We start from the raw sequence: 23,014 nt of genomic DNA on the forward strand, positions 1-23,014 counted from the left end.
ATGCCTCTCGCCTGCCCTGTGGAAACCAGCCTGTCCCATGCCTGCCCACGTTCACTGTCAACTCTGGCCCAGATAAGAAGTGTCACCACAGACTCTTGTGTCTGGGTGCCCTTTGGGACAGTTGGCAGGGCTCAGACCCAGGAGGACGCAGGAAGCATTTCAGGACTTGTTTGTGCAAGAAGCTATTTTAATCTCCTTTTCCCAGGCTTGAAGTCCAAGGGAGGTTGATCTCAAAACTGGTGTTGCCAGGGGAGAAGATGGGGAAGGCTCCCAGCAGCGAGGGCTGCCTGTGCCCAGAGCTGGGATCTCACTCCGAGCAGACTCTTCCCCATCACACACACACATTCTCAGCAGCAGCAACTCATCTCCCTGACTGCAGCCTGAGCCCATCACCTCTCGTTCTACCCCCCGTGGATGTGGATGAGGAATTAATTCCTTCCTCTCCACGGCAGCCTTTTACATGCTTGAAAGCGTTTATCAGAGCCTGAGTTAGTGTCGCTGCAGCCCAGCCAGCCCTGCTGCCTCTCTCCCTCCCTCCCCTTGCAGCCTGGGGAGGCTTCACAGCCAGCAGCAGAAGAGTTAAACAGAGAAAAAAAAAATTAGATAAGAAAACTGAAACTGTTGGTGATTATGAATTTTGGCAAGCAGGAAAAAAATTGCAAATTCTTTAGTGTCATGAGGGTGCTTAAAATAAAAGAGCTGTAATGAGACGAGATCCTGTAGCATGTGCGAGCTGAATGCTGCTAGATTGGTTATTCTCATTCTGCATATGATTGCTGATGGCTTCTGCAAGGCAAGGGATGTGGACGTGGAGTGATTTGCTTTCTGTTTAGTCTCTCTTCTCCCTGGCACCCTCCCTCCTCTTCCCGGCAGGACAAAGGCTGCGGGTGCCCGCGTGCCCTGCTGCGGGGGGCTGCTGGCAGCAGCTGTGCGCTGATGACAGGCTGCAGGCACACGGCCCTGCTCCCTCCCAGCCCCACCCCCGGATTTCTCCCATCACATGGCTCTGAAGTGCAGGCTCAGGGACAGATCCCCCTCTTGTTTCCCCGCACGCGGTCCCAAACGCTTTCTGGATTGAGTGGGCGCAGATTGCGGAAACCAGCAGTGGGTGTGAAGTTGTAATAATCCCATTTTATTAATTACTGGTTTCGCTGAGGACTTTTGTTCCCTGTTGTCCATGATGGAAGGGGTGTTTTTAACTTCTCCTCCGTTTTCTCTCACTGTATAACCACCTTCTCTGCCCACTACCAGGATCCTCTGCCAGGATCAGGGCACTGGCAACCCTTGGCAGGGGCAGCCAGGGATGATGGGCAGAGGCGTTTGTCTCTCCAAGCCAAAATCCTTGCTCAGAGCTTATTACACAAACACAAGGCATTCTCCTTGATCAGGAGCTTCCAAAGAAATACAGGGAAGAATTTCTTCACTGTGAGTGAGGGAGCACTGGAACAGGCTGCCCTGTTTCCTTCTCTGGAGACGTTCCAAACCCACATGGACGAGTTCCTGTGTGACCTACTCTAGGTGGCCCTGCTCTGGCAGGAGGGTAGGACTGGGTGATCTTTCAAGGTCCCTTCCAACCTGTGAGATTCTGTGGTTCTGTGAGCTGCCTGCTCAGCTCACAGCTTGTCACACACAGTGGGTGCCCGTCGCCCAGGGTGGGCAGGATGCTGCTGGCACAGGCAGGGCTATGCTTGCAGGTGGCCAGGGCTGTAGCTCAGGACAGCTGACTACTGTTCATTTGCAGAAGAATCTGCTCCAAGTTTATTCAGGGAGGTGTCAGTGGTCTCACACTAGTGCTTGATCCATCAGCCCTGCGTGGGATTGTCGCTGCCTCTCCCAGTCCCGATCCACACTCAGCTCTGTTTCAAAAGAACCATTCCCAGCTTTGCCTCTTCTCCCTTTTCCCTGGTTTTCTCACCCAGGGAGTGTCTCAGCAAATGTTAAGGCTGGCCAAAGTCCCAAACAGTAGGTGTCTAGCAAAAATCAAAACAAACAGGGGAAAAAGCAGAACTAGAACTCCCCAGAGCCACAGGGCCAAGATGAGTGGAACCAGAGGTGCTGCTGCCAGTACCACGCTGGCCTGGGGCTGTCCTGCTGCAGAGGTGACAGCCCCCGCCAGGCAAGGAGTGGGACACCACGGGGTGCATGCTGCCACGGAGCTCTGGAGTCTGAGGCAGGCAGGGAGGGGAGGAAACACCAGCTGAATTTCTTGGAAGCCAACCTCATGTGACGTTTCTGGCGTTGCCAAGCGGTGGCTGATGCTGGGGTGGGGTCTGACCTTTCGGCAATGAGCACAGACAGCACCAACACCCTCCCTTGGCCAAGGCTGACTTCCATGCTCCTGATGGGGCTTCTCGCTGTTCCCTTCCCCAGGTGGAGTTGCTGCATCTCAGTGTCCCAAAGAAGAGAGCAGGAGCTCAGGAGCTTCTCACGAGACCACAGGAACCAAGCGGACCTACGATATGATGGAGGGGAGGATCAGCAGAGGCTTATCAGCCCGTGATACCTTATCTGCCAGCATTGAAGGTGGGTCTGGGTGACACCTTCTATCCTTGCTGGGTTAGTAATAACCTCAGGAGACCCTGTCTCTTGGCTACATGATGCACTTTCCCATGCCTGCCTTTTGGCAATGGTTGACTGGTTCCTGCAGCACATCGCGATGGGACAGCATCTGTCCAGCATGGGAAGACAAGGGACAAGGACTGGCTCATTTGGTTTGTGTCCTGGGAGACAAGTTTCAGGAGGAAAGACATTTTAAAAACAAGAGAAATCAAGTAATTTTGAAATGGATGATGTTTTCCTTTGTCCCAGGACTCCCTGGTAGCACTGTCATGTACTCATTGTAAATGAACTCCTGTGTCCTTACCCAGCTTTCCCCCTTGGATCCGTTGTAGGTCTCATGGGTCGAGCAATCCCTCCAGACCGACACAGTCCCCATAACCTGAAGGAGCAGCACCACATGAGGGGCTCAATTACACAAGGTAAAGCCTACAAGCAGGAGAGGGCCACAGCCAGGGGTAACATGGGAAGATCTCTCACATGCACAGCCCCTTGTTCTTGTTGCCAGGCTAGGGCAAGAGGAGACAAAGATGGGCCCCTCGAGGCTCAGCTGCAGATCTCTGCAGCCTCAGCTGTGTGATGAGAGATTTTCAGCCTTTCTCAGCTTCTACCAACCAAAGCTCCCACCTGAGTCAGGAGTAAAGTTCTTGGTGACTCACATGAAGGGAGGTTGGAACTAGTGTGAAATGGGTTCAGAAAGTGGTGGTAGATGTGAGGTGGTCCAGCTGCATTAGTGACAGAGCCGCTCTGTGTGCTCAACTGGGCACCAGTTTCCAAGTTACGTGCAGTAGATAGAGATCCCCTGGCAGTGAGCATCTGCACAGGGCCTAGGAGGCCAGTTTCTGGCTGGGGAATCACCCTCTGCATCTGCCATCTGCTTGGGGATTGCAGGAATACCTCGGTCCTATGTGGAGGCCCATGAGGACTACCTCAGGAGAGAAGCCAAACAGCTCAAGAGGGAAAACACTCCACCGAGGGACTTATCTGATGCCTACAAGGTCAGGTCTCACGAAGGCCTTACTCCTCTGAAAATGAAGCCAGCCCATGAGGGCCTGGTGGCCACGGTGAAGGAAGCGGGAAGATCGATCCATGAGATTCCCCGGGAGGAGCTGAGGCGGACGCCAGACATCTCCCTGACGAGGCCTCTGAAGGAAGGGTCCATCACACAGGTGAGTGGGGAGGAACAGCAGGTGAGATCAGTCCTGCTCAGGCTGCTTGGCCTTGCACAGACCCTGGGGACCATTCCCCAGGTAAAAGGCAAGCAGAGAGGGCTTCAGGTCACAAACGCATCAGTGGCCAGAATTGAGGCTCTGCTTGAGTGCAGGTTGCCCTTCCCCATCCTTTGATGGGGTCTTTTCCAACCCAAACCATTCTGTGATCCTTCCCAGCAGGTAAATACAGAACCCAGGGAAGGGTGCCACTTTGACACCTCCCTGGGCACTTCAGGGAGCCGATGCTCTGTCCACATGTGTGCACAGAAGGGAACGGGTTCGGCTGTTGCTCAAGGCCAGTCAGCTTGGTGCTCTCGGTAGCTGTGTCTCTGGGTGCACATAATCTTGGTCTCCTGCCTTTATGGAAAGTGCCAGCCCAGCAATGCCAGTAGTTCAGATGAAGCATGGCATGCTGTCTCCTGTTGGGCTCCAAATATTTGGAGGGTTCCCATGGCACCTCGTGGTCCTGCCTCATTTCCCAGTGTGTGTAGGAGAGGCGTGATGGGCACAGCCAGCCTTCGGCGCTGACTCACCATCATCCTGTCAGAGCACAGCAAGACATGCAAGATGGGCACTCCACCCTGCCCTGTGCCACGCAGAGCCTTTGCCTCTGCTTCGCCTCTTGCTGTTTGACCAAGTAAACTGGTGTGTTAACCCACTGAACGAGGACACACATTGAGACCCGGTGGCATGTGGGTGCTGCATCCCCTTTGATGTCCCCTCTGCCTTCTGTCCCCAGGGTACCCCACTGAAGTACGACAGCAGCTCTTCCTCCTCCAGTACCAAAAAGCACGACGTGCGCTCCATCATCGGCAGCCCCGGCAGGACGTTCCATTCCGTGCACTCCCTGGATGTCATCCAGGACCCCAGGAGTCTGGAGAGAGCGTACGAAGAGAGCCTGAAAAACAGGCCAAGCCCGGTGACAAACTCGGGTGGCTCCATCGCCAGAGGGGCTCCTGTGATTGTCCCTGAGCCGGGCAAGCCCCACCAAAGTGCCCTGGCCTACGAGGAGCACCAGGCAGGGCACAACACCGCCTTCAGTGGCCACTTGCACAGAGGCTCTCCGGTCTCCACGCGGGAGTCCACGCCACGGCAGCACGAAGGTACTTGCTGAGCCTTCTCTTTGCCCCTGGGGTTTCTAGCCAGCTGAGTGGGCAAGGTGCATGGGAGGTGGCTGCTGACCTCACCTGCACGAGCTGTTCCCAGCAAGTGCCTGTCAAACCCGTTCTCCTCAGCACCCTGCACCCACTCTTGCCCACAGCCACAGCTGACTCACAGCGCTGGGGTGGCTGCCAGGGATGGCTGGGGCTTCCATCACTGCTGGGAGTTTTAAGGTCCCCAGCTCTGCCCAGCAGCAGTGACCCCGTGCCAAGGAGTGCAGCAGCAAAGCTCTAGCACCAGCTGGTTGCACAGGCCAGGATGAGCTCAGACTGCCCAGTATGGATGCACTGGGGTGGGGGAGGGTTTGGGACAGGCTTCTCCTCCCGGATTGCAAGCGGGGCTTGGCCTGCCTTGGCAGAGCAGGGAGGAGGGAAAGGTCCCTTGAGTTCAGGGTAGCTGCGAGCGTCACTGGGGGACACGCTTGGCTGCAGCCATCCCTCGGGGACGCAGCTTGGCCATGGCTCTCGGTCTCTGACTCATTTCCTTCTGCTCACTGCAGGGAGCATCACTGCCGGGAAGCCCGTGTCCCAGGACAGAAAGATCACCCCCACACCGAGAGAGCTCAGCAACTCCAAGTCTCCACACGCCCCCGTGGCCGACCACCACCACCCCATCTCCCCGTACGAGCATCTGCTCCGCGGCGTCAGCGGCGTCGACCTCTACCGAGGACACATCCCGTTGGCCTTCGATCCCACCGCCATCCCGAGGGGGATCCAGCTGGAAGCAGGTACCTTCAGTGGGGACACGCTCTGTTTGGGGTCAGCTTTGCTCCTCCTCATGCTCCGAAAGCCTGAGGTCTCCACAGAAAAGCCGCTTCACTGCATCCTTTTCTCTCTCAGCTGCTGCTTACTACCTGCCAAGGCACCTGGCCCCGAGCCCCACGTACCCCCACCTCTACCCCCCGTACCTCATCCGGGGCTACCCAGACACGGCCGCCATGGAGAACCGCCAGACCATCATCAACGACTACATCACGTCGCAGCAGATGCACCACAACGCCGCCGCCACGGCCATGGCGCAGCGGGCAGACATGCTGCGGGGCCTGTCGCCCCGGGAGCCCTCCCTCGCCCTCAACTATGCAGCAGGTCCTCCTGGCACCACACCACCCCGGGGGGCATTTGGGGAGGAGGAGGCTGGCTCAGGCCAGCACTGGGACCAAGGGCAAAGGCAGCAGCACGGTTTCACCCAGCAGCGTAGGGTTTTGGCTGGTCGGGCTGGAGGGCAGTTGGGGGTAACGTGATGCTTTTTCCATGATCTTTAGTTACTTGAGGCTCCTTATGTGCAGCTCTGGTTTATGGGTCGTGGGCTCTGCTGGCCTCTGGAGGTTTAAAACACATTCCCAGAAGTATATTTGCCTTTCTGCAAAGAGCAGAGGGTGCTGGGGAGTGCATGGGGTACAGGCAGCAGTGCTCTTTGGCTGATGCTGCCTACTGCCTCTTTGCTCCTCAGGGACAGATCTCGGCACTTTTCCTCCCCATTATTCCCAGCAGCAGGACATGCTGTATTTGCCCACAGAAGGGTCCCCTCCCCTGACAGCCAGCGCTCAGGCGCCCTTGTGAGTGCTGGCACCCACTGAGCTGTGTCACAACAGTGGGATGAGTCAATGCTCTCCGCTCCAGCACAGCATCATCCTGACAGGCCTCTCGTGTCTCTTTCCAGGCATCATCGACCTGTCCCAAGTGCCACACCTGCCAGTCCTCGTGCCCCCCACCCCTGGCACCCCTGCCACCACCATGGACCGCATCACCTACATCCCTGGCCCCCCCCAGACCTTCAGCAGCCGGCACAGCAGCTCCCCGCTCTCCCCAGGTAACGCTGCATCCTGCTTGTCCCGTGGGAAAGCAGTTGGGCAGGATGCCCTTAACCAGCTTGGGGCCATGAGCTCAGCATGCTGGGGGCAGATACCCAAACTCATTCTTACTCAGGGACCAGCCCACTGGCTCCCAGAAACCAACTCCTCTGATCCTGCTTGTTGGGACCTTCCTTGCCTTTCCCCACCTCTTTCTCCAAAATGGCATCTGGCAGACAGCTTTGTGGCAGGCCTGCCCTGGAGATGATGCCAGGATGGCTGTTGTGTGCTTTGCCTGGGTTTTGTCACACTGGTTGCTCCCATCCATCCAGCTCCAGGTGACCTTGGATGGAGCCATTCTTTGTTGTGCAGACACAGTGATGTGAAGCGCAGATAGGGTTCCCTAGGGGGGGAAATCTCTGTATCTGCAGTCCTCTCAGTGCCTCTGGGTTGGGTTTCAGGAGGCCCCACGCACATGCCCAAGCAGTCGGGATCGTCGGTGTCCGAGCGGGAACGGGAGCGGGAGAGGGAGCGTGAAAAATCCATCCTGGCATCCACCACGGTGGAGCATGCACCCATCTGGAGACCAGGTAGGCTGCAGAGGAGCCTGGCACTACATTTCTGGGGCCCGTGCTGCGTGGGGGTAGGATTGGGTCTGTAACACAAAGAGCTCAACAAGCCCTTGTTTGTCCTTTGCCCCAGGTACGGAGCAGTCCAGCAGCCGCTCGTCCTCACACTCTCACAGCCACCAGCACTCTCCCGTCTCACCCCGCACCCACGAGACCATCCAGCAGCGTCCCAGCGTGCTCCACAACACGGGCATGAAGATCATCTCCTCAGAGACCCCCACCCCTTCCGTCCTGCGGTACGTCCCCTCGAGGGGGAGATGGAGCGAGGGGCGCTTGGGGCCTCCAGCCCCAGCAGGAGCAGGGCTGGGATTGCAGGGGACTTGTGATGGGGAGAGGCAGATTTTGGTGCCCAGCTGCTTCACTTTTCCTAGTGGCTTTTACTACTGCCAGCAAAGCAAGCAGGAGTGTCCCTGTGCCCAAACACAGATGTTGCTCCTTTTGCTGCAGGTTGCCTGGTGGTGGAGTTATGAAGGTCTCTGGGACGTGTCCATGGGTTTTGGCCATTACCCCATGGCCAGCTACTGTGGTGGAGGCTCCATCTGATCCCTCCCCACCTGACCCAGCATCGGCCTCCCTTTTCCTCAGGAGCCCTGGGAGGACCTTGGCCGGGCAGGGCTGAACCTTGGGGCTCTGGTAACAGCACTCCCCTTTCTCCACGTGCTTCTCTCACCTTCACCTTATCTTTGCCTTCCAGATCCTCCTCCACCACTACCACGTCACCGATCCGCTCCGCCGCCTTCCCCTCGGCCTCCACCCTGCGCTCCTCCCTCGCTTCAGTGGACGGCTACGTGGCCCCCATGGACCCGGCCATCCTGCAGAAAGAGGCCACAAGGGCACGAGAAGCCAAGGCAGAACGACCCCAGCCTGACAACAACGTCTTCACCTCAAAGCTGCCCAGTGGGGCCAACCTTGAACAGTCGCCTTCACCCATTAAAGCCATGGAGTCGAGATCTTTAGCCACCTCCGGACCTGGTTCTTCTCATCACTATAGCAGAGGGCAGGGGAAAAGCCAGCAGCACCATCACCCTCTGGAGCAGCAGCACGCAGCCTCGGGCCCCGAGCAGCACAGCAGAGAAAAGAGTCAAAACAAAGCCTTTTCAATGCAGGAGCAGGAGCTCCGAACGCTGGGTAAGGCCCGGGGACAGCGGGCGGCCTCACAGGCGCGATTGTCACGCACCAAATGTCTTGTGCTAAGGGGCTTGCTGAGGAACCACTCTGCTGGTGCTGGTATGGAGCTGGAGGGCAGAGAGCTGTGGCCTGAAACCCATTTCATTGCATGATGTCTTATATTTAGCTGCACGTTTGGGCTGTTGGCTCAGCTCCCCGAGCGTGTTTGTCTCTGCTTCCCGCTTGTGTTATCCCAGACTTTTGGATGTGGATGTGTTTTGAGGATCTTCCCTTCTCCCACCCTCTCTTAGGTTTTTTTTCCATTGCCAAGTCCTGTGTTGCAAACATGGTTCAGTTCCTGGTATTGCCTCTTACAGACAATAGCAATTTGCTAATTCTGATTGCCCCATCGTTAGCAGCTCCCAGGCAGTCTGCAAGGAACAGTTGTGGGTAATAAATCAAAGGAGGGAAGCGGAGAACTGGGAGTGTGAGCGGGACAGGGCCCCAAACCTCCCTGCTCATGGCCCTTGCTGCTCAGCATGCAGGGTCTCAGGGCTTCATGGGCTGCTGTGTGACACAGCTTGATGGGGCCTCTTTGTTTGAAGTGACCCAAGTCTCTGAATCCCTGAATGGTCAGGGATGGAAGGGACCAGGGAAGGAAAATGACTTGCCTAGTGGCACCGGGTGTACTGTGAGGGCAAGTGAGCAGAGCATCCTGGCATACAGAGCAGGGACATCTCCAGCTCCCTGACAGGAGGTTGGAGTGAGGTGGGGGGAAGTCTCTGCTCCCAAGGGGAAATGGGCTCAAGTTGCCCCAAGGGAGATTTAGATGAGAGATGAGGAAAAGCTGCTTCACCGTGAGGGGTGTCAGCCCCTGTGCCAGGCTGCCCAGGGAGCTGGGGGAGTGCCCAGCCCTGGAGGGATCCCAAAGCTGTGGAGATGAGGTGCTGAGGGCCAGGGGATAGTGCTGGGCTGGGCAGGGTGAGGGGAGGGCTGGGACTGCAGCAGCTTTAAGGGCTTTTCCAACTAAAAGGATTCTAATTGATGCTCTCTTGGGAGGATGTGAGATGTGGTGCTGGTGTGCAGGGGGCGATGGGGATGCTGCATCCCCGTCCCCTGCACAGGGAGGTTCCCCATGGGGATCTTTCCCTCTCCATGGGTATCCTCCCCTCCCTGTGCAAGGTCAGCATGGCCTAGGCACCAGGGACCCTCTGGCAGCCCTGTGGATCCCCTGCCAGATTTGCCAGCAGTTTCTAGGAACTGAGCATGAGGAGGGTAAAGGTCTGTGGAGGCGAAAGTCATGAGCGTTACCAAATGTGCTTTGCTGGCGAGAGGCAGCGTGTGTCTCCTCCAGGGCTCATCCTCTGCCCTGGGCTGTGGAAGCACACCCCATCTGTGCCTCATTTTCCCTTCTCTTTTGAAAGGTGATGATGGTTCTTCATACCAGCTCTGCCTGTTTTGTTGCAGCTTGAATCTGTGCAAAGCCCTTGAAAGGCAGAGGATAGCCATGAAGCCTTTTTGCCCCTGCAGTGTGTGTTTCTGCTGTCTGTGGAGCAGGACCTGGAGTCTGTAGGGCCTCATGCCAAATTTTCAAGTCTTCCTGCTCTTGGCCATGCTGGGCTTGGAGCTTTTTTTTGTAAAGCATTTGAAGAGCTCTTGTGCACCCACCTCCACTCCTGCAGAGCTTTGCTTTCCCTTCTGGCACAGTGGGGGTTTTATTTCTCTATTTCAGTAGGTGGGGTGAAGTGGAGGGAACAAGTTGTGAACCCCAAGAGGCTGAATTTGTCTGTCAAGGCAAGCTGCTGACTGTGCAGCTCTGCAGGAATGAGACACCACTGCTTTACTGCAGCCATCACAGCTTGACATCAGAGGTGGCTCTGGGGGTCTCTGCAGTGTGACCTGCCAGCTCCTCCCTCACTTCTTCTTTTCCCTTTTTCTTTGCTGAATGTGTGACTCTACCCACCAGCAATGGTTGCCACAGCACTAGGGAGCATGTCCAGAGACAGGCAATGAAGGTAGGGAAGGTTTTAGAGAACAAGTGTGATGAGGAGACCTTATCATTCTCTGTAACTGCCTGACAGGACGCTGGAGTGGGGTGGGGTTTGGTCTCTGCTCCCAAGTAACAGGTGATAGGAGAAGAGGAAGTGGCCTCAAGCTGCCCCAGAGGAGGTTTAGATTAGAGATGAGGAAAAGCTGCTTCACTGAGAGGGCTGTCAGCCCCTGTGCCAGGCTGCCCAGGGAGATGGGGGAGTCCCCAGCCCTGGAGGAGTCCAAAGCTGTGGAGCTGAGGTGCTGAGGGCCGTGGATTAGTGGTGGGCTGGGCAGGGTGAGGGGAGGGCTGGGACTGCAGCAGCTTCAAGGGCTTTTCCAACTGAGACAGTTCTGTGATTCTCTGAAAAGCCAAGTGAGCTCCTGGTTTTAACTCCCTTCTCCCTTTTCCTCAGCCTTTCACGGAGGCTACAGCCCTGAGCGGATGGAGCCAGTGAGTCCCGTGAGCTCACCCAGCCTGTCCCATGACAAAGGGGCCAAGCTGCTGCAGGATGCAGAGAAGGGGCATGGGGAGCATGACCTGAGGCAGAAACAGCAAGGTGAGGGCAGGAGCTGGCAGTGCCAGCCGGCACAGGAAGGCCCGAGCTGGCATGGAGGGCTTTGTGAGCCAGCTCCCTGTGCCCCAGCGCTGTGCTGGGATGGCATTGCAGGGAGGGGGCAGGGGCAGCATTTCACTCCTGCTCTGTTTTTCCTGGTTCCCCCAGGCTCGCTGAAGGCCTCTGCTCCTGACACAGCCCACCTGCAGCACCTGCGGCAGCCCGACGGCCCCCAGTGCCAGCCCCTGCAGCCCAGCCAGAGCATCAAGGGCACGAACCAGCGGGTGGTCACCCTGGCCCAGCACATCAGTGTAATTCACCTCGTTCTCACCTTCCCAATGGGGCTCTGGGGAGGGGGGAAGAGCTGATATAAACCATGTCTGGTGGGGAAGGGCTGGGAGCGGTAGAGGCAGCTGTGGTTGGGGGCTGGAAAGAGCAGGGTGCCTCAGGCATGTTCAGCCTGGTGTTTGCATCCCCAACAAGCCCAACACGAGAGCCGCTGGAGGCACATCCAGTTACATCTCCAACCAGCCCAGCTCCCTCCTGTTTGCCTCCTCTTATTTGAGCCCTGCAAAGCAAGAGATGGAAACCCACCTCTCTTTCTGCTTCCAGGAGGTGATCACACAGGACTACACCCGCCATCACCCGCAGCAGCTCAACTCGCACATCCAGCCGCCCGTGTACTCCTTCCCCGGGGCCGCCTGCCCCGTGCTGGACCTGCGCCGCACCCCCAGCGAGGCCTATCTGCAGGAGCACGCCCTGGGCACCAGGATCTCCCCACAGAGTGAAGGTGGCAAAAGGTGAGGTCAGACAGCCCAACTAAGGCTGGTACAGCTGGGTTTCTGCCCACCAGACGCCGAGTTCACATGGATCAGGGCGGGAGCCCTTGGCTGCCTGGAGCCCAGTAAGGGCAAGACTGGCGGTGGATGTTGCTGGGTTCATGCTCCCCAGCTCGGTGCTGGTGTGGATATGTGCTTACACAGCCCAGAGGGGAAAACTACTTTCTGATCTGGGCATTTTCCCCCCTGTGTTGGTGCCTGTTGCTATTCCTGTTGTCCTAGAGATGCTCTCTAGCCCCTCTTAGACTCCATGCAGGACCCCCTTCCCGATCTGGCCAATGTCACAGAATAGTTTAGGTGGGATCTCTTGGGACCATGCAGCTCAACCCCTGCTCTCAAGGAGAGTGAACTGGAGCAGCTTGTCCTGGGGTCATGGCCAGTTGGCTTTTTAGTATCTCCACTGATGGAGACTTCAACAGCTCTGTGCTCAACCTGTGCCTGCATTTGAGCACCCTTACAGCAGAAAAGTGTTTTCTTGTGCTAGGATAGAATTTCACCTGTTTTGGTTTGCACCCACTGCCTCTCACCCTGCCAGCTCATGGCACAGTAACCTTTCAGACCAGAAATGCTTCATAAAATCCCAAAGCAACATATTTCCTGTGGGTTCAGAACTAATTTTGTCCTGATGTTTCTCAGTGAATCAGCAGCTTGTGAGGCACACTGTACCCTGTCATCTGGAACTGCCCATCGCAGGCACCACCTGTATGTCCTTCAAAGTCCCATTCAAATCCAGGGGCTGATACCAGCACAGGCCAGTCTGATCACTGTTGTACAGGGTTAAAAGATGGGAAGTGTGAGAATGGGGTCTGTCCTCCCACTCAAACACTGACAGAGACCCAAAAGCATCCAGGAAGGAGTAGTGTGTCCCAACTGGTGGTTCCTTGTCAGTAAATGTGATTATTCTTCCCAGCTCTGCCTGGCCTTAGAGTTGGCTTTATGACATGAAGGGAGAGAGCTCAGCTCTGGCCATGCAGTGATGAAATAAACCTGGGGGATAAAAAGAGACACTGCAGAAAGAACAAAGACAGAAATTGCCAGAACTCACTGTGAGGAATTCCTCATGGCCTCGAGCCTGGCCGTCTCCCAGAGCTGGCCATGGGCAAGCATTGGGGGCTGCCTGGGTCCCCTGGGAACTGCCCCATTGCCAGCCTCGTTGCCCACAGCCTGTGTGGTCCCAAACAAGGTGGACAGGAGGTGGTGGGTGCTGCCCTATGTCTGCAGTAGAGAACGAAAAGCCATGTCCCCAGGGGTTAATGACACACAGCAGGGTTAATGTTGTGTCCCTGCCAGCCAAGGCCCCTTGGGCTGAGCCAGGGAGCCCCAGGGCTGGTCCCCTCCTCAGCAGCTGTGTGTGGGGTGGCTGCTGCTGGCCCACTGCCTGGAAGTGTGGGCCAGGGCCAGGCCCTGCTGCTGTGCCCTGAGCCCTGCTGCTGTGCCCTGAGCCCTGCTGCTGAGCCCTGCTGCTGTGGCCTGAGCCCTGCAGAACGCCAGAGCTGTGCTCCTCCTCCAGCCAAACGCACCTCAAACACACGGGGTTTGGCTTTTTTTTCCTCTGCTGTAGGAAAGCCTCCCGACCCCGAGCTGCAGAGACAGATGATGTTGCAATAAACCCATTGCATCTCTCCCCATCGCTCCCGCAGGTCCCCAGAGCAGAGCAAAGTCTCCGGGAGTGGGTCTGACAACTGCATCGAGCCGGTCTCTCCACCAGACGGCGTGGGAGAGTCGGAGCACGGCAAGAGTGCCACGTACCCGCTGCTGTACCGCGAGGGCGAGCCCATGGACCAGAGGTAACAGCCAGAGTGCGGCTGCGAAGCGCCCTGCAGAGCTCATCCAGCACAACCCCCTGCTGAAGCAGGTTCCCCTCGAGCAGGGGACACGGGAACGTGTCCAGGAGGGTTTGGAAACCTCCCAAGAAGGAGCCTCCACACCCTCCCTGGGCAGCCTGGGCCAGGGCTCCCTCACCTCAGCACCAAAGGAGTTTCTTCTCATATTCAAGTGGGACTTACTATGTTCCAGCTTGTGCCTGTTACCCCTTGTCCTGTCACTGGGCACCACAGAATAAACACTGGTCTCACCCTCTTAACACCTGAGCTTTAGGTATTTATAAGAATTGATAAGGTTCCCCCTCAGTCTGCCCTTCTTCAGGCTGAACAGCCCCAGGTCTCACAGCCTTTCCTCAGAAGAGATGCTCCAGTCCCCTCATTATCTTTGTAGCCCTCCAGTGGACTCTCTCCAGCAGTTCCTTGTCCCTCTTGAACTGGGGAGCCCAAACTGGACACGGTAGCACTGAGGACGGTGGAGGCAGCGTAGGGATGTTCCCCCCTCCCCACACTCAGCCTGGCCCAGGCTGCTTTTCTTGCAGCCAGAAACCATCACATCCAAGGTCACTGCCTGATTGTAGGGACTTTTTAACACCTTGGGCTACGTTTACTGTAGAAACAGGGAGAAAATTTGGAGATCCTAAATATCTCAGGAGCCTCCAGGCTGATTCTGAGGAGTTACACTGTGGGAAGTCTCTCTGGCTGGGACTTTGTGAGCTGCACGTTGCAGAGGTTTCCAATGATCTTTTGCTTTGCAGGATGGGGTCCAAGTCCCCAGGAAACAACACTCAGCCTCCAGCTTTCTTCAGCAAGCTGACTGAGAGCAATTCTGCCATGGTGAAGTCCAAGAAACAGGAGATCATCAAGAAGCTCAGCACAACCAACAAAAACGAGACGGAGTACAGTAAGGACACGCAGGGAGGGGAATGAGGGGCACCAGGGGGCAAAAAGCTTTGAGAATGCATGAAGCCAAGGAAATTTGAGAATGGGTGCTGCTGTGTTAGGCCTGGGAGCTCCCAGCCAGCTCTCTCTGCATCGTGCCATGCTTGGTTGGGAAGTGTGAGGCCCAAATACTCCCTGGGATGAGCTGTGCTGGTGCCAGCAGTGGCTGTGTGCACCTAGGGAGGCAATGGGAGGTTTCCCAACCCCACATCTCCTCACTCTGGAGCTGTCACCTATGTTGGGTAACCTCAATGGGAGGGAAATAATGAGCTGAGCGTGGAAGAGACTTGAGAGCAATTGATATTTTAATGGAAGGCCAGCCAAGCTGAACCCCTCCTCCTTGAGATGCATCTCCCCCCAACATTACTTTCAGTCCTACATCAATATTGGTGTAGCTCTGTAAAACTAACCAGGCTGGCTTATCTTAGAAATTCAACCTGCTCATTCATTAACTGCTAATAGAGCAGATAGGATCATAATTTAATCTAGCCCAGCATTATACAGTCAATACTAATTCAGTTTGAATCCCTCTTACGACAGCTGCATTGGATGAGAGGGACTGAGCTGTCTCGTCTCTCAGATGATGTTACCATGAGCCAGCACTGTTGTTATGCCCCACTGGGGACATGGGGCTGGACCCTGTGACCTTCCACACTTTCCCATATCAAGGGAAAACATCTAGAAATAGGAAACGTCTCTGATTTGATGAGAATTTCTGTTATTCTAAGGACAAGGATAGCCAAGTCAAACAGCTCAGCTAAGAGGCAAAATATTGATTTAACATTTCTCCTCCTCCTCCTCGCCCTCCCTCCTGCCCAGACCTGCTCCCTGGCTGTGGGGGCTTGAGCCTTTGGACATTCCATAGGCAGGAGAGAGGGTTTGGCTTCATAGAGGTTGTAATCCAAAGGGCTGGAAGGAGCGGGGTCGGCCCTAAGCTCGAGGGCATCACCCTGGGCTCTGCTGTCCTGCCCTTTCCCAGCTGGTGAGGCCGACCCACTGTGGGTGCCCCAGAGGCAATTGTTCCTGGCCCACGGTGCAGGGGGAGAGGGGCTGCTGTTGGGCTGGGTGCTGACAGGGAGCCCAGGATCCTGTCGTGGCTGGCATGGCAGGTTGCTCCCAGCCTGCACGTGCTGCTCTCCCAACTGAAGAGCTTCTTTGTTTCTTCTCCAGATGTTGGGCAGCCTGGGACAGAGATTTTCAATATGCCGGCGATTACTGGAGCAGGTAACTGTCCCATGGACCTGTCCCCTCCCTCAGTCCCTACAGGGCTCCCAGCCAGGACACTCAATAGGTTTAAGCATCTCCTTTGTTCCTTGTGCCATAAGACCGAGAGTTAAGAGCTGCTGAAGCCTCGGGACACACCATCACTCCCTGCTGTGGAGTGGACACAGCGCAGTGTGATTCCTCAGAAAGCTGGGCAGGGCTTGAGGAGAGGTTGAAAGTCAAGCAAGGGTCGGTCATCTGATGCCAACAGGGATTAAAACTATGGCAAGGTGGACCTCACACTCAGGAGAGAGCACCCTGCTCTTGTTGGGACCTCATGGGCACCTGTGGGTGGGTGGGAGGGCAGTGGTGAAAGGGAGGTGAGGGTGGGGAGCAGGCTGTGTGCCAGAGCCTGCTGCAAAAGCAAACTGGGGTGAGAGCAGCACCCTGTAGCCTTGAACTTGAGTGTTGGGCAAACTGGCAGGGACTGGGGACTGAGAGGAGGTGTGACCTGGGAGGCGGAGGTGAGCACAGGGCTGTGCTCACTTCTCCAGGTACTTAAAGCTTGAGGTAAGTCCAATTTGTCAGGAGCCAGGGGGTATGGTCAGCTGGTGGTGCCACACAGAAGAGGTCGTGGGCAGGACCACTGGGACCTCTGTCAGAGCAGGGAGCTCCCAGAGGGTTTCAGGCTGATGGCCCAGGTCTGGAAGAGCAGTTTTGGTGGTGGGCTTTAGCGAGCCCCTAGCCCTAACCAGCACTAACCTGCTGGCCTGCCTAACCAGGGCTTCGCTGGCTAACACTGGGACTGTACCTCAGCCTCAAAGAGCCCCCCAGCTCTCAGGGACAGAAGGTGCTGGGAAGGGCTCAGGATGGTCCCACAGACACCCATGGAGATGTATTTGCCGTATTGAGCCTGAGGACCACCACAGAGGAGAGAAACCAGCAGTTTAAGAGCTTCCCTGGGGGCTCTGCACCCTCCCTAGCTCTGCTGGGACTGTAACTTCCAGCCCAGCTGGGACAGGAGGAGAGAGAACAGCTTAAGGAAGGGATTTTGGCAAAGAGGGGCAGAAAGCAGCTCCAGAGTTGGATGGCCAGGATGGGCTTCCCTGGCTCAGGGCAGAGACCAGCCTGAGGGGGAAAGATGGCAGGAAGGCTGTCGAGCTTTTGCCACCTGCTGCAGCAATGTCCGGTGGGCTCGCAAGTGAATGAAACTAATCCCCACTGAGGAGTATTAATTGACACTTAATGAAGTATTAATGCTCTCCTGCAGCAGGAATGCCTTCAGGTTGTCAGTTTCAAGTGGAGGGAATGTCAGCTTTCCCACAGCGCAGGGAAGGAGGTGCAAGGGCTTTGGTGCAGCCAGCTGGGACCCGAGGGGCCCCACAGACAGGATTTAGGAGGGGTGGGACCCAGCCTCCTGAGAGCATCCCCTAGTTAAAGCTGCTCCTGCTGTGCTGGAAGGAGGAGTAAATGCAGAGCGTAGGGAGCTGAGGGCCAGAGGGGACCAGGAGAGCCCCTGCCTCTTTCCAGGAAGACAGCAAACCCAGGATCCGTCCCTTCCCCAGCAAAGGGGCAGCGATCCTGGCGCCAGCAGCCCTGGGATGGGGTGAGCAGGGGAGGGGGTTGCTGCCAGGGGGGCTTCCCTCGCCAGCCTGCTGGTTTTGTGTCTGTATTTTGCCCTTGCTTTGTTCCCTGGCGTCGCCACGTCGGGAACGACGGTGGCGTGGCTGAGCCTCCTGCCCTCTGGTCCCTGTGCGGTGCTGCACCATAACTGCATGGCTTGAGACTCACCTCCACGCCGACACACACTGCGCCTCTGCTCCTGTCCCGTAGCCGTGCCTCAGCCCGGGAGCGGGGCCCTGCACTGGGCACCCGGCCTGGGGGAGCAGGGAAGGGAGCGGGCTGGGGCCGTGGGCACGAGGACGGGCAAAAGGCCTCTGCCCAGCGCAGCCCCGACCCCGCGGGGGCTGAGCCTGCGTTTGCCACCTCGTGCCAGGGCCAAATCCAGGCACCTTTTTCTAATGCAGTGCGTTTGTGGGGTGCCCCCTCTTCCTTCCTTGACTTCTCTCCCATGGGAAACTGCCACAGCCTCCAGGTTGCTGGCACACCAGCTTTTGGTCTGTGTGTGCGCCTGAAGAGTGAGCCCACCTCCAGGTGCCTCTCCTCTCGCCCCCACACCGAGCCAGGCTGGGTTGGGCAGCACAGCCCCTCGCTTCCTGCAGTCGCTCCCTGGGCTCAGTAATGACCCTTTGCCCGCTCCAACCTTCCGAGCTCCTCTGCCCAGGGCCCCCTGCCTGCCTGCAGCACCCCAGAAACCCAAATCCCAGAGTAAGTGCCATCCCACCCCCGCCAGCCCCTGCCGAGCCCTGGGGCGGGATGGGGAGGAGGAGGACGGGTGCATCGCAGTGCTATAAAGAACAAGATGACAAAGTTTGTTGCTTTGCGAGAATGTGCTGACTGTTTGTTTCTTCCCTTCTCCCTTGTCTCCTCTCTCCCCTTTTCCCCATCCCCCCCATCTTTCTTCTCATTTGGCTCCCCCCCATCCCCTGTCCCCTCTCTCCTCCCCTTCCCGTATCTCCCAGGGCTAATCAGTTGTAGGAGCCAGTCGGTCCAAGAGAATTCCAGTACCAACATGGGGTTGGAGGCAATAATTAGGAAAGCCCTAATGGGTAAATATGACGAGCAGTGGGAAGAGCGCTCACCTCTCAGTGCCAATGCTTTTAACTCTCTGAATGCCAGTGCAAGCCTGCCTGCTGCTATGCCCATAACTCCTGCTGATGGACGAAACGAGGACGTGCGCTCCTTGCCAGGTCTGCAGCCCTCTCCACCTTCGCTCTCTCTGTGTTATTAATTCCCAGCCTTTGGATTGCCCCTTTTTTTTGTGGGTGGATTTATTCCCCCCTCCCCACCCTCCCCATTTTTGTTCATTTTGGTTTTCTTTTCTCCCCTCCCTCTCCCCCAGCTTTGAGCTTTGTGAATCTGCTGATTAATCCTGGTCTTGTTTGATGTTACTTTAATAGTCTCGGAAGGTGCTGTTGCTTTCTCTAAACCACTGACTGCTCCTTTCCCCGTTTGTTGGGTTTTAATATCTCCTCTCTTTTTTTTCCTTACACAATGGAAAGGTTAATGGGGGGGGAAGAAGCCCACATCCAAGGGATTGAAGCCATAAACTTGTATAGCCAAAGAGCCACCCCAAATTGTCTGTAAGCCCCAGGCAGGATCGCTGCCTCTGAAATAGGGGAAGGAGCTGAGAAGGACTAGTGTGGGAGGACACAGAGGAGGGTGATGTTTCCCTCCCCACCACAGGCTCCGAGAGTGTTAGGGAAGGCTCCAGGGATGCCTGGAGCAAGAGGGAGAGCTGAAGGGAGCTAAAAGTGACAGATGGGGACGACTGCAGAGAGCAGAGATTGGGGGTGAGCTGCCTGGCAGCAGGGAGACTGGAACAGAGCCAGGAGAAGCTGTTCTGCAGATCTCTGCTTAGGGAAGAGAGGAACAAGGGATGGAGAGGGCAGAGATTGTCCCCTGCACACCCACCAAGGGCTGGTTGCCTCTTGCTGGTGCTCTGCACAGACCATGGCAGCCAGTGTGGGGAGTCACCCCCAAACTGAGGAGCAGTCCTGGGGGCACACATGTGCCTTCCTCTGAGTAACATTGGACCAGGAGCTCCTCAGCTCATGGCAGAAGAGCTTTTCTGGCACCTCCTTGAAACCAGCAGCTCCTTCCAGCCATGCTTCCCCATGTCTGGCAGAGGCTGTGTCTGGGCAGGCAGGGTGGGAGGCAAAGCCCACCCATCCCTTCTTTGGGAGCTCCCCCCAGCAGAGGCTGTTTGGCTTTAAGCTCTATAAAAACTGACTAAACATCACCATGGGTTTTGCTGTAAAAATGGAGTGAAACTCATTCTGTCCATGTAGCCCACTGGAAAAGGAATGTGCTTGGGGCTCCAGTAGCCACGTAGCTGCCAGGGGGTCACTGCCAACCAGCTGCACAGCAGCACACTGAGCTCCTGTGCCACGGCCTGTGTTTGTGGGCTGAGCCAGGAGCCGCCTTGGGAGCAGACCCTGCAGAGAAACAGCCTGGCCAAAGCCACGGGGCTGCTCCTGGCCTGGATCTGCTCCCAGGGATGGCTCAAGGCATCAGCCCACAAAGGGAACAGCAGCGCAAGGAGGGGGAAGAAACCTCCTGGATCTGCCACAGCCCCCCACCCGCCCGCTGCAGATCGCTTGCCCCGGGCCCTTTCCCACCAGCAGCCCCCAGGATGAGCTTTTCTCCTGCCACCAGCTGTTTTTTGCAAGCTCTTACAAGGGAAGCGCTGCGTCCCCATGCCCCCTCCCCAACCTCGCAGACCCCGGTGGCCACGAGCCAGGTGACGAGCTGAGGGGACCCTTCTCTTTACAGGAGGAGGGGGGAAGCCAAAGATCGCTGCCAGGCCCAACAGCCGCAAGGCCAAGTCCCCAGCGCCGGGCCTGTCCTCGGGCGAGCGGCCGCCCTCTGTCTCCTCGGTGCACTCGGAGGGGGACTGCAACCGGCGGACACCCCTCACCAACCGCGTCTGGGAGGACAGGCCGTCGTCTGCAGGTAGGGCCGGGGCCGAGGATGTCCCTGGGGCGGCCGCGCCGCCCTCGCCAGGGCTGACCCTCTGCTCCCTCCTCCCCGTTGCAGGTTCGACGCCGTTCCCCTACAACCCGCTGACCATGCGGCTGCCCAGCGGGGTGGTGACGGCGGCGCCCGCCGCCCCGCTGCCGCAGGGCACCCCCGGCAGCCAGCACCACGCCTGGGACGAGGAGCCCAAGCCCCTGCTCTGCTCCCAGTACGAAACCCTTTCGGACAGTGAATGAGGCAGGGAGACGGCGACCAAACCCGGGGAGCGAGCGGGAGGCCCGGGCGAGCGCCCGACGGCTCTCACGAGCGAAGATGCAGAGGCAGAGCTGGTTTATTTTATTTTATTCCTTTTCCTTGTTGTTTTTTGTTTGTTTTCCTTCCCCTCCCAACCAACCAATGTGGGGAGGATGAGGGATTTTGGGTTGGTTGGGGTTTTTTTTTTACTTCTCTTTTTGTTCGGGGGTTTTGTTTGGGGTTTTTTTTTTCTTCACATCTGGAAATTTCTGCATCCTCTTCGGTCTGACAAAGAAAAAAAAACAAAGAAAAGAAAAGAAAAAAGCCTTAATGAGACAAAACCCAAGGAGAACCCATCTTCGATCGTGGCAGCTGTGCCGAGCAATGACCCCCCCACGCTCTCGAGAGGGACCGCCAGCGGCCGCACACGCTTGGACGCTCTGCCGGTGTGAGTGAGGGGCTGTGGGATGCTCCCCCCACCCCCAGCCCTGGGGCTGAGCTGCAGAAACACGAAAGGGTTAAAAAAAGAAAAACAACCAACAAATGTTTAAGAAGTGAACTAGGATGGAGCTGCCCAGGTTTGGTTCCCCCCCAGGCAGCCAGGAGGACTGGTAACAGAGCCGTATGGGCCCCGGAGCGGCCTCGACGCGCTTCACAGGAACTGTGCTGAGCGGGCAAGGAGGAAGCCAAAAGCTGGTTCTTAAACACAACCAATCCCTGTCTCTTGGGCGGAAGGGATGACCCCAGGCGTGCGTGGGAGCGGACAGGGCTGTCCCCGGGGCAGGTGGGCACGTTGCCCACCCAGGGGCCCAGTTGCTTTAAGTGCATTGTTTTCTGAATGGTGAGAGAAAAGGCAATTGTAAATTGTATTGGTCTACAGGGTATATTTTTGATACCTTCGGTGAATTGTGTCAATATTTTGCGCAAGGAAGGACTGAAACGTAACCCAGTATTACATGCTGTAAAAGAGGTTCTGTTCTTAACGTGCAGGCTTTGATGCGTTTGTCCGTTGTATGGAAGGGGTTAAAAGGAGAAGGTTAACAACGATCCATCAAAGTTATCTGCCAGTCAGGAGAATGTATGAATTTAGTTTAAAAAAGGAAAAAAAAAGAGACAAAAAAAACCCCACCCCACAACACAAAAAGGCCAAATGTTGCCATGGTTGCAGGGCCCCCCCCCCATCACACACACACACCTTTGCTGACTCAGCAGCTGGTTCTCCAGAGCCCTTGGGGCAGAGCAGGCAGGAGGTTGTTGGCTTGGCAGGGAGCTCACAGGAAACTTCAAAAAGAGACAAAAAAAAAGGAAAAAAATAAGGAAAAAAAAGTTTTTATTGTATTTTTGTGATACACACGAATGCTCTACCTTACGTTATGTTTTTTCATTCCATGATGTTGGCTCATATCTGCAGTTACATGGTTAAAGAACAAAATATTAGCCTCTTTTTCATTCACTTCTGCTTTCTCGCTCTTGGGGGGGAGGGAAATTGCAAAAAAAAAGAAGAAAAAAGAATAGTAAATGGTCTGCAAAGCTTTGCATCGTGTGGGCCCGAGGAGGCCGAGCCAGGCGGCCACGGCCTGGCAGCCTCTGGGCAGCCGCCGCCCTCAGCCCTCACCCGGCCCGGCGGCCCTGCCCAGGGAAACCTTTCTTTTCCCCCCCCTGCAACGTTCCCATGTTGATTCTGATTTCCAAGGGAGAGAATGAGGGTGTTGGGTGTTTGTGTGGGGTGTGCCGGGGGCTCCTTTCGTCCGTTTCTCTGTTTGGTTGGGTTTTTTACACTGTACAGGTTTTTACCGTTCATCAATGTTGTGTCTTTGCCATTGTGCTTTTTTTTTTTTGGTTTTTTTTTTTTTTTTAAAGAAAATCCAAGACAATACACAACCAATGTGGAAGTGTTTGCGTTCCCAGGTTCTTGCTGCTGCTGTCTCCCTGGCTCTGACATGTACAAAGTACCAGAGCTGATGTCTGGGCGTAACGTGTTACAGGGTGGCGGGGGGAGGGAAACCTCAGTAATCCAAATCTGACCCATCTTCAAAGCCACCTCTTTAATCGACTTGGAGGAGAAAAAGTAGCAAAAGGAAATAACCACCACAAAGAATAAAGTTCCCACTTGGCACAGTAGCAATACTGTGTGCTGCTTTGGTGTCTGCACGAGGCCAGGATGGGGCCCGGCCGTGGAAGGCGCCGGCGGAGCGGCAGCGCGGGGACCGAGGCATGGAGTGAGGGCCGAGGGCTTGGGGTAAGTGGAGTGAGGGCTGAGGGCTTGGGGTAAAAGTCGAGTGAGGGCTGAGGGCAGCCTCTGCCTGGGGATGAGACATGGAGGGAGAGCTGAGGGCAAC

The 23,014-nt window shown here is 56.4% G+C and overlaps 1 protein-coding gene across 9 annotated transcripts in view; it reads left to right on the plus strand.

Annotated features, from left to right (window-relative positions):
• The window catches only part of NCOR2 (nuclear receptor corepressor 2), a 239,815-nt gene extending 217,019 nt beyond the window's left edge, over positions 1-22,796 (plus strand). For 5 of the 9 annotated variants that reach the window (XM_062010425.1, XM_062010426.1, XM_062010427.1 and 2 more), the window contains exons 29-47: positions 2,371-2,523; positions 2,892-2,978; positions 3,448-3,725; positions 4,507-4,870; positions 5,428-5,655; positions 5,768-6,013; positions 6,588-6,737; positions 7,179-7,307; positions 7,420-7,582; positions 8,041-8,474; positions 10,898-11,041; positions 11,207-11,349; positions 11,651-11,838; positions 13,518-13,664; positions 14,456-14,601; positions 15,810-15,863; positions 18,425-18,652; positions 20,238-20,417; positions 20,502-22,796. In XM_062010425.1, coding sequence (XP_061866409.1) covers positions 2,371-2,523; positions 2,892-2,978; positions 3,448-3,725; positions 4,507-4,870; positions 5,428-5,655; positions 5,768-6,013; positions 6,588-6,737; positions 7,179-7,307; positions 7,420-7,582; positions 8,041-8,474; positions 10,898-11,041; positions 11,207-11,349; positions 11,651-11,838; positions 13,518-13,664; positions 14,456-14,601; positions 15,810-15,863; positions 18,425-18,652; positions 20,238-20,417; positions 20,502-20,677 — 3,638 coding nt within the window. In that variant the 3' untranslated portion in view covers positions 20,678-22,796. The remainder of the gene's footprint in view (positions 1-2,370; positions 2,524-2,891; positions 2,979-3,447; positions 3,726-4,506; positions 4,871-5,427; positions 5,656-5,767; positions 6,014-6,587; positions 6,738-7,178; positions 7,308-7,419; positions 7,583-8,040; positions 8,475-10,897; positions 11,042-11,206; positions 11,350-11,650; positions 11,839-13,517; positions 13,665-14,455; positions 14,602-15,809; positions 15,864-18,424; positions 18,653-20,237; positions 20,418-20,501) is intronic. The other 4 variants (XM_062010430.1, XM_062010433.1, XM_062010432.1 and 1 more) reach the window with 2 other exon arrangements.
• Positions 22,797-23,014: the final 218 nt, after the last annotated feature.

This window comes from Colius striatus, chromosome 17 (genome assembly GCF_028858725.1).
Source record: "Colius striatus isolate bColStr4 chromosome 17, bColStr4.1.hap1, whole genome shotgun sequence".
NCBI lineage: Eukaryota > Metazoa > Chordata > Aves > Coliiformes > Coliidae > Colius > Colius striatus.